The 13,351-nt window shown below is 49.3% G+C and overlaps 1 protein-coding gene across 1 annotated transcript in view; it reads right to left on the minus strand.

Annotated features, from left to right (window-relative positions):
* Nucleotides 1-9,871: 9,871 nt before the first annotated feature.
* polr2g (RNA polymerase II subunit G) overlaps nucleotides 9,872-13,351 on the minus strand; it is a 29,473-nt gene continuing 25,993 nt past the window's right edge. The window contains exon 8 of the mRNA XM_078427631.1: nucleotides 9,872-10,962. Within this exon, the coding sequence (XP_078283757.1) occupies nucleotides 10,949-10,962 (14 nt within the window). The 3' untranslated portion in view covers nucleotides 9,872-10,948. The remainder of the gene's footprint in view (nucleotides 10,963-13,351) is intronic.

Genomic DNA, 13,351 nt, shown 5'->3' on the forward strand with positions numbered 1-13,351 from the left:
GTCGCCCGTTCCTTCTCTCCAGAGATGCTGCCCGTCCCGCTGAGTTGCCCCAGCGTTTCGTGTCGGCCATCATTGAATGGCGGAGTAGCCGAATGTCCTCCTTAAGCTCCTTTCACTTACGAACTTTATTCTCCTTCAGAATTGCCCCCTTTTTTTCCCCCCGACATTTACTCTTTTTTTTTAGACGGATTCCTGATCAGTGCGGGTGTCAGGGGTTATGGGGAGAAGGCAGGAGAATGGAGATGGGCGGGAGAGATAGACCAGGGGTTAGGAGGGAGAGATAGACCAGCCATGATTGAATGTCGGAGACCTGATGGGCCGAATGGCATATTTCTGTTCCTATCACTTATGACCTCTCCCTCTCCCTCTCCCCTCCCCTTCCCCCTCTCCCTCTCCCCCCCTCCCCCTCTCCCTCCCTTTCCATCCCCCTCTCTCCCTTTCCCTCCCCCCTCCCCTTCCCCCTCCCCCCTCCCTCTCTCGCCCTCTCTCCCTCTCCCCCTCCCCTTCCCCCTCTCCCTCTCCCCCCCTCCCCCTCTCCCTCCCTTTCCATCCCCCTCTCTCCCTTTACCTCCCCCCTCCCCTTCCCCCCTCCCTCTCTCGCCCTCTCCCCCTCTCTCCCTCTCCCCCTCCCCTTCCCCCTCTCCCTCTCTCCCTCTCCCCCCCTCCCCTTCTCCCTCCCTTTCCATCCCCCTCTCTCCCTTTCCCTCCCCTTCCCCCTCCCCCCTCCCTCTCTCGCCCTCTCCCCCTCCCCCTCTCTCTCTCTCTCTCTCCCCCCCTCTCCCTGTCAGGGGTTACAGGGAGAAGGCAGGAGATTGGGGTTAGGAGGGAGAGATAGATCAGCCATGATTGAATGTCTGAGACTTGATGGGCCGAATGGCATATTTCTGTTCCTATCACTCTCCCTTTCCCGCTTCCCCTCTCCCTCTCCCTCCCCCTCTCCCCCTCCCCTCCCCCTCCCCCTCTCCCCCTTTCCCACCACCTCCCCCTCTCCCACCCTTTCCATCGCCCTCTCTCCCTCTCTCCCTCCCCCCCTCCCCCTCTCTCCCACTCTCTCCCTCTCTCTCACCCCCTCTCCCACTCCCTCTCCCACTCCCTCTCCCCATTCTCCCTCAATACCTTCCTTAAAGGACGTTCTTTTAGCAAGGAGATGAGGAGGAATTTCTTTAGTCAGTGGTGAACCTGTGGGATTCTTTGCCACAGACGGCTGTGGAGGCCACAAGTCAGTGGACATTTTTAAGGCAGAGACAGACAGATTCTTGATCAGTGCGGGTGTCAGGGGTTATGGGGAGAAGGCAGGAGAACGGGGTTGGGAGGGAGAGATAGATCGGCCACGATTGAATGGCGGAGTTGACTGGATGGGCCGAATAGCCCGATTCTGCTCCTTGAACTCATGAACTGAAAGGAAAAGTTGTTGTTGGTCTCCCCGCCGACCTCTAAACACACGATTCTGACAATCGGGTTGACAACAATGAAAGGTTTCGAGTCAGCAGAAGTGGATTTGAGCGTAGTGTCACAACACAATAATCTGCCTGAGTCAACTCTTCACATTGATTGCTGAATGCGTGTCGTTTTTTATTTGGTCTTTGAAGCCTGACTGCAACGGCAGTGTTGAGGATTTAGTAATGCAGATGCTGGTTTACCAAAGAAAGACACAAAGTGCTGGAGTAACTCAGCGGGTCAGGCAGCGTCTCTGGAGAGCGTGGATAGGTGACGTTTTGGGTCGGGACCCTTCATCCATCTGCCGATCGAAAATCTCCCACCCTCGCCTGAATCCACCTATCACTCGCCAGGCTTTGCCCTGCCCTCTCCTCTCTTCCCACCCCACGCACCCCCCCCACATTCAGTCTGAAGAAGGGGTGGCGTAGCAATAGAGTTGCTGCCTCACAGTGACAGAGACCCTGGATCGATCCTGACTACGGGCGCTGTCCGTACGGAGTTTGTACGTTCTCCCCCGTGACCCGCGTGGGTTTTCTCCGGGCACTCCGGTTTCCTCCCACACTCCAAAGACGTGCAGGTTTGTAGGTTAATTGGCTTCGGCAAAGATCGCAAATTGTCCCCCAGTGTGTGCTGGGATAGTGTTAGTGTGCGGGGATCGCTGGTCGGCGCGGACTCGGTGGGCCGAAGGGCCTGTTTCCGCGCTGTATCTCTAAAATAAACTGAACTAAGGGTCCCGATCCGAAACGTCACCTCTCCGAGTTCTCCAGAGATGCTGCCTGTCCCTCAGAGTTACTCTACCCACGTTCTCCAGAGATGCTGCCTGTCCCTCTGAGTTACTCTACCCACGTTCTCCAGAGATGCTGCCCGTCCCGCTGAGTTACTACAACACTTTGTGTCTTTCTTTACCATTGAGGAGTGCTCTCGGCTGCCATCTTAACAGAGGCAGTAACCTGCTTCAACATGGTACCTAGTTCACTCAATGCATTTCCACTTGTAGATAGCTACACAACTCGCCCATGCCGACCAACATGCCCCATCTACACCCGGAGAGTTGTGAATCCGTGGAATTCTCTGCCACAGAAGGCAGTGGAGGCCGATTCACTGGATGTTTTTAAGAGAGAGTTAGATGTAGCTCTCAGGGCTAGCGGAATCAAGGGATGTGGGGAGAAAGCAGGAACGGGGCACTGATTCTGGATGATCAGCCATGATCATATTGAATGGCGGTGCTGGCTCGAATGGCCGACTCCTGCACCTATTTTCCACGTTTACGCTAGTTCCACCTGCCTACGTTTGGCCCATTATAAGAATCTTAGGGGGTTAGGAAATCATCCAGGATTGATTGCTACCTTGTCTCGACGTGTCGCTAAGTCTGCAGTTTGCTAACTTCTAGCACCTTTAACAACACATGTGCAGGAAGGAATTGCAGATGCTGGTTTATACTGTAACTCAGTGGGACAGGCAGCATCTCTGGAGAGAAGGAATGGGTGACGTTTCGGGTCGAGATCCTTTTTCAGACTGACCCATTCCTTCTCTCCAGAGATGCTGCCTGTCCCGCTGAGTTACTCCAGCATTTTGTGGGTCTGTCAGCTTTTACAACACCTCATGTCTCTCTGCCCGTCTGACTACTAATTCTCTGACTTTGAGGACAGGCCATTATGACGTTCAATGATAAAGTGTCACCAGAAGGAATACTTTTTGAAATGTATAAATATATTTTCTTATTCTATTTTTGAAGTTTTTTTTTAACCGAAATGTAGGATTTATTTAGCTTGCTTAAGTCATTTCTATGCGCCTTGAATTTTTATGAATATTGAGTAGCACTTAGAGAGTAGAAACAAGGAACTGCAGATGCTGGTTTACCCAAGAAAAAAGCGCAAAGTGCAGGAGTAACTCAGCGGGTCAGGCAGCGACTCTGGAGAACATGGAAAGGCGATTTTGTTGGGGGTCGGGACCCTTCTTCAGACTGATTGCGGGGGGGGCTTGTATACACTGGAATTTAGAAGGATGAGGGGGGATCTTATTGAAACATATAAGATAATTAGGGGATTGGACACATTAGAGGCAGGAAACATGTTCCCAATGTTGGGGGAGTCCAGAACAAGGGGCCACAGTTTAAGAATAAGGGGTAGGCCATTTAGAACGGAGATGAGGAAGAACTTTTTCAGTCAGAGAGTGGTGAAGGTGTGGAATTCTCTGCCTCAGAGGGCAGTGGAGGCCAGTTCGTTGGATGCTTTCAAGAGAGAGCTGGATAGAGCTCTTAAGGATAGCGGAGTGAGGGGGTATGGGGAGAAGGCAGGAACGGGGTACTGATTGAGAGTGATCAGCCATGATCGCATTGAATGGCGGTGCTGGCTCGAAGGGCTGAATGGCCTCCTCCTGCACCTATTGTCTATTGAAAGGCAGGTCAAAGCCTGGCAGGTAATGTTAAACAGGTGGGATTTTCTTTTTGAAAGTCAGATGGTTGGCTGACAAAGGCCAGAGATGAAAAGACAGAAAGTGTGAGATAACAGGATTGAAGAGCTGTGAAATGTGAAGCTAGAGGAAGGAATGCAGGTGGAAGGGAAAGGAGGGGTAGAGGAGGGGAGGAGAGAGATTGGTGTGAGTTCAGATGGGGCAGGGAGAAGGGAATGAAGGGGGGAGATGTGAAAGAAAGAAGGGGTGGGAGTTTTATAGTCACCTAAATTATCCACCTATCGCTCACCAGGCTTTGTCCTTCCCTCTCTCTTCCAGCTTTCTTTCTCTTACCCTCCCCACCCACAACAATCAGTCCCGACCTGAAACGTCACCCATCCACGTCCTCCAGAGATGCTGCCTGACCCGCTGAGTTACTCCAGCACTTTGTACCTGTCTACGTTCTCCACAGATGCTGCCTGACCCACTGAGTTACTCCAGCACTTTGTACCTGTCCACGTTCTCCACAGATGCTGCCTGACCCGCTGAGTTACTCCAGCACTTTGTACCTGCCCACGTTCTCCAGAGATGCTGCCCGACCCGCTGAGTTACTCCAGCACTTTGCGCTTTCTTTTGTAGAGCAAGAATCAGTCGGACCCTTGTTTATCGAACGCAAAGATCTACGCTTGGTCACGTGATTTGGAGTGGAGAATTTAAGAGCACTTGCATAATTGAAGCATTATTTCATGAAGCTTATTTCCAATATAAATTTTAATCCAGTAAATCAGATTATTATCGACGTTGGCATCCTGCAAGGGGTTGGTGACTTCTATACTCCATTTCACACAACTGGAGTCTCATTTACTGAACTTGAGACAAAATTGTGGAGTACAGAGGCAAATAAATGAATGATGGGTCTTTGTCCCAAACATTATGAAGGCACCACTTGGGGCTAAAGGAAACAAGGGATATGGGGAAAAAACAGGAATGGGGCACTGATTTTAGATGATCAGCCATGATCGTATTGTATGGTGGTGCTGGCTCGAAGGGCTGAATGGCCTACTCCTGCACCTATTAGCTATGTTTCTATGCTCTATCCCCGGGCCTCAGTTCCTCTGCTCAGTTCCCGCATTAAAGGAGCTTTACTGTAGAGAGGACAAAACAGGAGACCGGGTTCGATCCTGACCACAGGCGCTGTCTGTACGGAGTTTGTACGTTCTCCCCGTGACCCGCGCGGGTTTTCTCCGGGTGCTCCGGTTTCCTCCCACACTCCACCAACGTACACGTTTATAGGTTAATTGGCTTCGTTAAGAATTGTAAATTGTCCCGTGTGTGTGTGTGTGTGTGGGATAGTGCTTTTGTGTGGGGATCGCTGGTCGGCACAGACTCGATGCGCCGAAGGGCCTGTTTCTGCGCTGTATTTCAAAAGCCTGAGGCCTAGTTTCTGGCCCAGTTGAATGGGGATGGGTTGCCAACTTTCTCACTTCCGGCTACTTATTCAAGCTTGTTTAAAGTTTTGTGACATTTATAAAATGATTTGATTTTCCAGTTCTTGCCTAACAGCCTCCACCACCGTCCCCATCCACACTGACCACACTCAGTGTGTAAAAAAATATTGACCCGCACATCTCCTTTAAACTTTTCCCCTCGCACTTTCGACTATACCTGTACGTTTCTGTAGATGTTCAGTTTAGAGATACAGTGCGGAAACAGGCCCACCGAGTCCACCTACCCTATGTATTCCCCTCATGATCCTACACCCCTTTATCAGATCACACCTCGTCCTCCTGCACGCCGGGGAATAAAATCCCAGCCCTGCCCAACCTCTCCCCGTAGCTCAGGCCCTCAAGTACCGGCCAACATTCCCCTAAATCCCTGCATTGATTCCAGTTTAACCAGATTGCAATCGAGTTTGAAACACGTTGCACTCAAATCTTGACTGAAAAATATCTCTGCTCTTATTTCATCGGAGATTGTCCATGATAGATTTGGAAAGTAATGTGAATGTTGTTTTGCTCATTTGCCGAACTGGAAAAGTTCTCGTGGGCTGGATCGTATGCTTGGGGATCCTGCACTGATCCAAATACTTCCCACATAAGGGGCAGCCCCGTTAGTAGCTGCAGAGGTTAAGTGCGCCCTAGCTCTTTGTTTGAGCATGGCAGGACCTAGTACTCTGTACTATGGCTCAGAGATGCAGCTCGGAAGCAGGCTCAACGAGTCCGCACCGACCAGTGTAGTTGCCCTGTACACCAGCACTATCCACACCAGCGATAATTTGCCTATTTTACTGAAGCCAATTAACCTACAAACGTGTACGTCTTTGGAGGGTGGGAGAAACCGGAGATAACCCATGCAGTCTCAGGGAGAATGTGCAAACTCCGTACAGACAGCACTCAGGATTAGGGTTGCCAACTGTCCCGTATTAGCCAGGACGTCCCGCATTTTGGGCTAAATTGTTTCGTCCCGTACGGGACTGCTCTTGTCTCGTATTAGGCCCAGGGGGCCCAGACACTATAGGCCCTGATGCTGTAGGTCCCGACAGTTTAGGTCCAGACACTCTAGGTTTCTGACATTTTAGCTCTGGACAGTGTAGGCCCGGGCGCTGCCTAACAGAGGTTGCGTAGCAACCCGCCTCCCGGCCCAGGCGGCCGCCATTGGTGGAGCACGTGGCCGCTGGCTGGCTGAGGTCACGTGGGGCGCGCGCGGTGACGTCACCTTGTCCCGTATTTGGGAGTGAGATAGTTGGCACCCCTACTCAGGATCAAACCCGGGTCTCTGGCATTGCGAGGCAGCAACTCTACCGCTGCGCCACTGTTATTAAGGGGTTGGACACGTTAGAGGCAGGAAACATGTTCCCAATGTTGGGGGAGTCCAGAACAAGGGGCCACACAGTTTAAGAATAAGTGGTAGGCCATTTAGAACGGAGATGAGGAAAAACTTTTTCAGTCAGAGTTGGGAATCTGTGGAATTCTCTGCCTCGGAAGGCAGTGGAGGCCAATTCTCTGAATGCATTCAAGAGAGAGCTAGATCGAGCTCTTAAGGATAGCGGAGTCAGGGGGTATGGGGAGAAGGAAGGAACGGGATTGAGAATGATCAGCATGATCACATTGAATGGCGGTGCTGGCTCGAAGGGCCGAATGGCCTCCTCCTGCATCTATTGTTATATAGGACGTCCAAACCTTTGGGGGAGGAAAGACAATAATCCTGTTTTTAAGGGCTGGCAGAGCAGCTGCCCCACAGCGCCAGAGACCCTGATCACGTGTGCTGTCAGTACAGAGTTTGCACGTTCTTCCTGTGACTGCGTGGGTTTTCTCCAGGTGCTCCGGTTTCCTCCCACGTCCCAAGGACGTGCAGGCTTGTAGGTTAATTGGCTTCTGTAAATTGCCCCGAGTGGATGAGAAAGTGGGATAACATAGAACCAGTGTTAAGGTGAGCGATGGTCAGGTCTGATTCCACGCTGTATCTCTAAACTAACCAAACCTAAACGGCAGAGTTAGCTGCTGCAAAATTCTTTTGTTACAATAAATTATGTGAATTTGTTGTCCAAATGCTGTTTAGAATGCTTCCGAGTGAAAGATTAGAAATGCTTGTGTGAAATAAAGTGATTTTTGCATCTTTCTTGAGATTACCTGCATGTTTTTTTTGGATGATGAAATATTTAATTACTATGAATATATCCTCAGGGCTGAAAGGACAGAGGCTATAGGTTTTCATGCCAACATGTTGCGATATGGGAAAGGTATATCCAACACCACTGATTCCTCAGCACTGCAAACTACACCCTAATCTGTCAGGCAGTGTTAGTGATTGTCCTATATCCACAATAGTGTTAGAATGGCAGCAGAATTATCTTCTTTTAGTTCAGAGACCCGGGTTCGATCTTGACTACGGGTGCTGTCTACAGAGTTTGCACGTTCTCCCCGTGACCTGCGTGAGTTTTCTCCGGGAGCTCTGGTTACCCCCCACACTCCAAAGAGGTACAGATTTGTAGGCTAATTGGCTTTGGTAAAATTATAATTTGTCCCTAGTGCATGTAGGATAGCGTTAGTGGACAGGGTGATCGCTGGTCAGCACAGACTCGGTGGACGGAACAGCCTGTATCTAAACTAAACTCTATTGGGAACAGCAATGCCTGGTGTTTAATTTCCTGCAGCAGCATCCAAAGGCTGGCAGCATGGTGTTCAGTGAACAATCTTGTCCTGAACTCCTCCAAAACAAAGGAACTTATAATTGACTTCAGGAAAACCAGTGTAGAATACGACCCACTCTACATCAATGGGGTCTGTGTGGAAAGGGTACCCGCTTTCAGGTTCCTGGGTACGCACATCGCAGAGGATCTTACCTGGTCTACCATCACCACAGTGAAGAAGGCACAGCAGAGATTCCACTTCCTGAGGATCCTCAGGAAGAACAACCTGCAGGAGAAGCTCATGATGTCCTTCTATCGCTGCTCCATCGAGTGTGCTGGCATACTGTATAACCACATGGTATGCCAGCTGCTCAGAAAAGGACAGGAAGGCCCTTCAGAAGGTCATCACGACGGCCCAGAAGATCATCGGCTGCTCACTGCCCTCCCTGGAGCACCTGTTCAGCCTACGCTGCCTCAGTAGAGCAGGCAAAATAATAAAAGATCCATCCCACCCCGGCCACCGTCCGTTTGTTCATCTGCCCTCTGGTCGACATTTCAGGTCGATCAAATCCCGAACAAACAGACTTAAGAACAGTTTTTACCCCAGGGCCATACGAGAACTGAACACTACCTTCTGCAATAGGCAACACTGTTAAAAAATCTTTTGTACTTAATATAATTGTGTTTATTTGTTTTTGCATTTATTGCATATATGTTTGTACGCACCGTCAGGATTGGCTATTTTTTAATTTCGTTGTACTCGTTGCAATGACAATAAATGAATATTATTATTATTATTATTATGACAGTATTAAAGCTTAGGAAAAAAAACTGCAGATGCTGGTTAAAATCGAAGGTAGACACAAAAAGCTGGAGTAACTCAGCGGGTAAGGGAGCATCTCAGGAGAGAAGGGATGGGTGACATTTCGGGGGGAGACCCTTCTTCAGTCTGAACTACACCCTGGTTGCTTAATGGTAATCTGTCAGGCAGTATTAGTGATTGTCCTATATCCACAATAGTGTTAGAATGGCAGCAGAATTATCTTCTTTTAGTTTAGGGTGACGGGGGATAAGGGGGAAGTCTTTTAGGACCGAGATGAGAAAGTTTTTTTTCACACAGAGTGGTGAGTCTGTGGAATTCTCTGCCACAGAAGGTAGATGAGGTCAGTTCATTGGCTATATTTAAGAGGGAGTTAGATATGGCCCTTGTGGCAAAAGGGATCAGGGGGTATGGAGAGAAGGCAAGTACAGGATACTGAGTTGGATGATCAGCTATGATTATATTGAATGGCAGTGCAGGCTCGATGGGCCGAATGGCCTACTCCTGCACCTATTTTCTATGTTTAGGGTGACATGATGGCGCGGCAGTAGAGCTGTTGCCTCACAGCGCCAGGGCCCCGGGTTCGAATCTGAAGAAGGGTTTCAACCCGAAACGTCACCCATTCCTTCTCACCCGAGATGCTGCCTGACCCGCTGAGTTACTCCAGCTTTTTGTGTCTGCCTTCAGTCTGAAAGCTTTGTATATCTTGCTATTCACTCTGAATTGTGGGGACAACCCAATGCACCAGAGAAACCAACAGTTCAGAGTGTTGGCTGGATCTTAATCCAGTTCAGAGTTAAACTTTCTATAGTTAAAACAACGGGCTCAGGACAACACCCTGCCTTTTCTCGAGCATACTTCAACAGTAGGGACAGGCTGCAATCTGATCCAAGGCCACATTCCTTTTCTGAACATTTTAATTCTTTTTTTAAAAAACGTTGGCAGCAGACCAATTCATATCTTGTGCTTCATTCCGCTTCTAATCCGTTTACTCAAACCGATGAGTAAACAGTGGAAAACCTAAACAGTTTTCATCTCCACGCATAAGACATTAAGTCGCATCTTTTTACAGCGTTTGTCGTCCAAATTAAAACATCAGCACAATTCTAGAGCAAAGGTTTTTTTATTTTTTATTAAACAGGAAACACAAAGGGATCGTGTGGCTTACAATTCCTTTAAAAATAGAGAAAAAAAGCAAAATCCATTCGAGGACCAGCAAGTCAAAGATATTTTGAAACTGGGGAATTAGAAATTGTTTTAACAATTGGTCTTGTCATGGAGGCATCTGATTCATTTAAGAGCCAGCCAACACCCTAAACCTCAATTAGTTCTGAATTTAATCAAACGACCACCAGGAGGAGCCAAAGAGCTCAAAATGGAATTATCACCGCGGTGGATATTGGAAAGATCAGTCTTTCCTTCGAATGTTCCACAGGACTTGGATAGGACTGACAACGATTACGTGCTTCCACGCATGCACAGAGAGCAGGGCTGGGCTGCTTTGAGTTTGGAGCAGGCCCAATCGAGGTTTGTAGGGCAGTGAGGTGCAGGACAATTAGAAAGGAGATGAGGAATTTCTGAATTTCTTAGTCAGAGGGGCGGGGAATCTGTGGAATTCATTGCCACTGACGGATTGGGTGGCCAAGTCAATGGGTATTTTTAAGGCGGACATTGACAGATTCTTCATTAGTACGAGTGTCAGAGGTTATGGGGAGAAAACAGGAGAATAGAGGCAGCGATGATGGAATGGCGGGATAGACTTGATGGGCCGAATGGTCAAATTCTGCTCCCAGCACTTCTGATATTTGCATTGCACACCATTGATATAAAAAATATACAAACAGGTTCAAGACTCCAGTGAAACCCCTCTCTCTGTTGAACCACTAACGCCTGCCTTTGGGCCGAGAAGGATCACCGTGGCTAATCCAGGGAAGTTAACTCGAGGATATCGTAGCTGCAGCCGACACGGCCGTTTTAAACCAGGTCTTTTGGCTTGGTCCTGGGAACGGATCCGCACCCACAGGCTCGGGGCCCAGGAGGAGGTGTGCCGACATTGAGCGGGTTGGGAGAGGTGGTGTGAGGCCGTTGCACTGGGGAAGGCGAGCGGTCACCTTCAGAGTCCGTATCCGCTCCCCCCCCCCCCAGGTGGCTCAGCGCGGCCTGTGGTAGCTTTAGCTCACAAGTCCTGCGGAGAGAGAGATAAAAAAAGATGGGGTGTTTAACCATTAAGCAAGTGAGATCCGCCCATATGTTCTATATTGTTCTATAATACTTGGTGGGTGCACAATAAATGAGAGGGCTAGAATACAAAAAGAGAGATGTAATGCCGAGGCTCTACAAGGCGCTGGTCAGGCCACACTTGGAGCACTGTGAGCAATTTTATGCACCATATCTGAGGAAGGACGTGCTGGCTCTGGAGAGGGTCCAGAGGTGGTTCACGAGAACGATCCCAGGAATGAGTGGGTTAACGTATGATTGTCAGCACTGGGCCTGTACTCGCTGGAGTTTAGAAGAATGAGAGGGGGGGGGGGGACCTCATTGAAACATACAGATACTGAAAGGCCTGGATAGAGTGGATGTGGAGAGGATGTTTCCACTAGTGGGAGAGTCGAGGACCAGAGGTCACAGCCTCAGGATTAAAGGACGTTCTTTTAGGAAGGAGATGAGAAATTTCTTTAGTCAGAGGGTGGTGAATCTGTGGAATTTTTTGCCACAGACGGCTGTGGAGGCCAAGTTAGTGGATATTTTTAAGGCAGAGATAGATCGATTCTTGATTAGTGCGGGTGTCAGGGGTTTTGGGGAGAAGGCAGGAGAATGGAGATGGGAGGGAGAGATAGATCAGCCATGATTGAATGGCGGAGTGGACTTGATGGGCCAAATGGCCTCATTGCGCTTCTATCGCTTATGAGCTTATGACAATATCTCCTGCCTCCCAAGCTGATGGCTCCGAGACGTTGCAGGGGCTTTGACTGTCAGCACAAATCCTGCTGAGTCTCTGGTTAGGAAAGATTCATAGAATCATACAGGCCCTTCGGCCCAACTCGCCCCCGACCAACATCTACACGAGTCCCACTTGCCCGCATTTGGCCCATATCCCTTGAAACATATCCTATCCATGTACCTGTTTTTTAAACAATTAAAACCTGCCTCAACTACCTCCTCTGGAAGCTTGTTCCATACACCCACCACCCTGTGTGGAAAAAGTTACTCCTCAGGTTCCCATTAAATCTTCCCCCCCCCCACACTTAAACCTATGTCCTCTGGTTCTCGGTTCCCCTACTCTGGGCAAGAGACTCTGTGCGTCCACCCTGGTCTTGGGTTAAACTAGTTCATATTTACCCCCACCCCTTCCCACACTGACCTTTCTGTCCTGGGCCTCCTCCACTGTCAGAGTGAGGCCCAGCGCAAATTGGAGGAACAGCACCTCATATTTCGCTTGGGCAGCTCACACCCCAGCGGTATGAACATTGACTTCTCTAACTTCAAGTAACCCTTGCTTTCCCTCTCTCTCCATCCCTCCCCTTCCCAGTTCTCCGACCAGTCTTATGGTCTCCGACTACATTTTATCTCTGTTTACTTTTTTACCTTCTCACATCTATTCTACATTTTCCTTGATCTCCACCCCCTTTGTCCTGTTTCCACACTTCCTTATCTATGTCTCCCTCTCCCCTGACATCAGTCTGAAGAAGGGTCCCACCCCAAAACGTCACCCATTCTTTCTCTCCAGAGATGCTGCCTGTCCCGCCAGGTTACTCCGGCATTTTGTGTCTACCTTCGTTTTAAATCAGCATCTGCAGTTCCTTCCTACACAATATTTACCCCCGCCCACTCGATTACAGCAAACAATCCTCCCCACTTCCCCCTTCCCCTCATGGTCTGTTATAGCAAGGGTTTTACTGTATTTGGAACGGAGATGAGGAAGGGATTTTTCAGTCAGAGAGTTGTGAATCTTTGGAATTCTCTGCCTCGGAGGGCAGTGGAGGCCGGTTCTCTGGGTGCATTCAGGAGAGAGCAAGATGGAGCTCTTGGGGATGGCGAAGTCAGGGGGTGTGGGGGGAGGGCAGGAACGGGGTACTGATTGAGAATGATCAGCCAATGACACATTGAATGGTGGTGCTGGCTCGAGGGGCCGAATGGCCTCCTCCTGCACCTATTGTCTATAGTAGGTTCAAGGGGAAGGGGAAATGATTCAATAGGAATTTGAGGGGTAACTTTTTCACACAAAAGGTGGTGGGTGTAAGGAACGAGCTGCCGGAGGAGGTAGTTGTGGTAGGGACTATCCCAACATTTAAGAAATAGTTGGACATGTACATGGATAGGACAGGTTTGGAACTTGGACTCTTACTTGCTGGAATTTAGAAGATTGAGGGGGGATCTTATAGAAACTCACAAAATTCTTAAGGGGTTGGACAGGCTAGATGCAGGAAGATTGTTCCCGATGTTGGGGAAGTCTAGAACAAGGGGTCACAGTTTAAGGATAAGGGGGAAGTCTTTTAGGACCGAGATGAGAAACGTTTTTTTCCACACAGAGAGTGGTGAATCTGTGGAATTCTCTGCCACAGAAGGTAGTTGAG

The sequence above is a fragment of the Rhinoraja longicauda genome, chromosome 34, assembly GCF_053455715.1.
Source record: "Rhinoraja longicauda isolate Sanriku21f chromosome 34, sRhiLon1.1, whole genome shotgun sequence".
Taxonomy (NCBI): domain Eukaryota; kingdom Metazoa; phylum Chordata; class Chondrichthyes; order Rajiformes; family Arhynchobatidae; genus Rhinoraja; species Rhinoraja longicauda.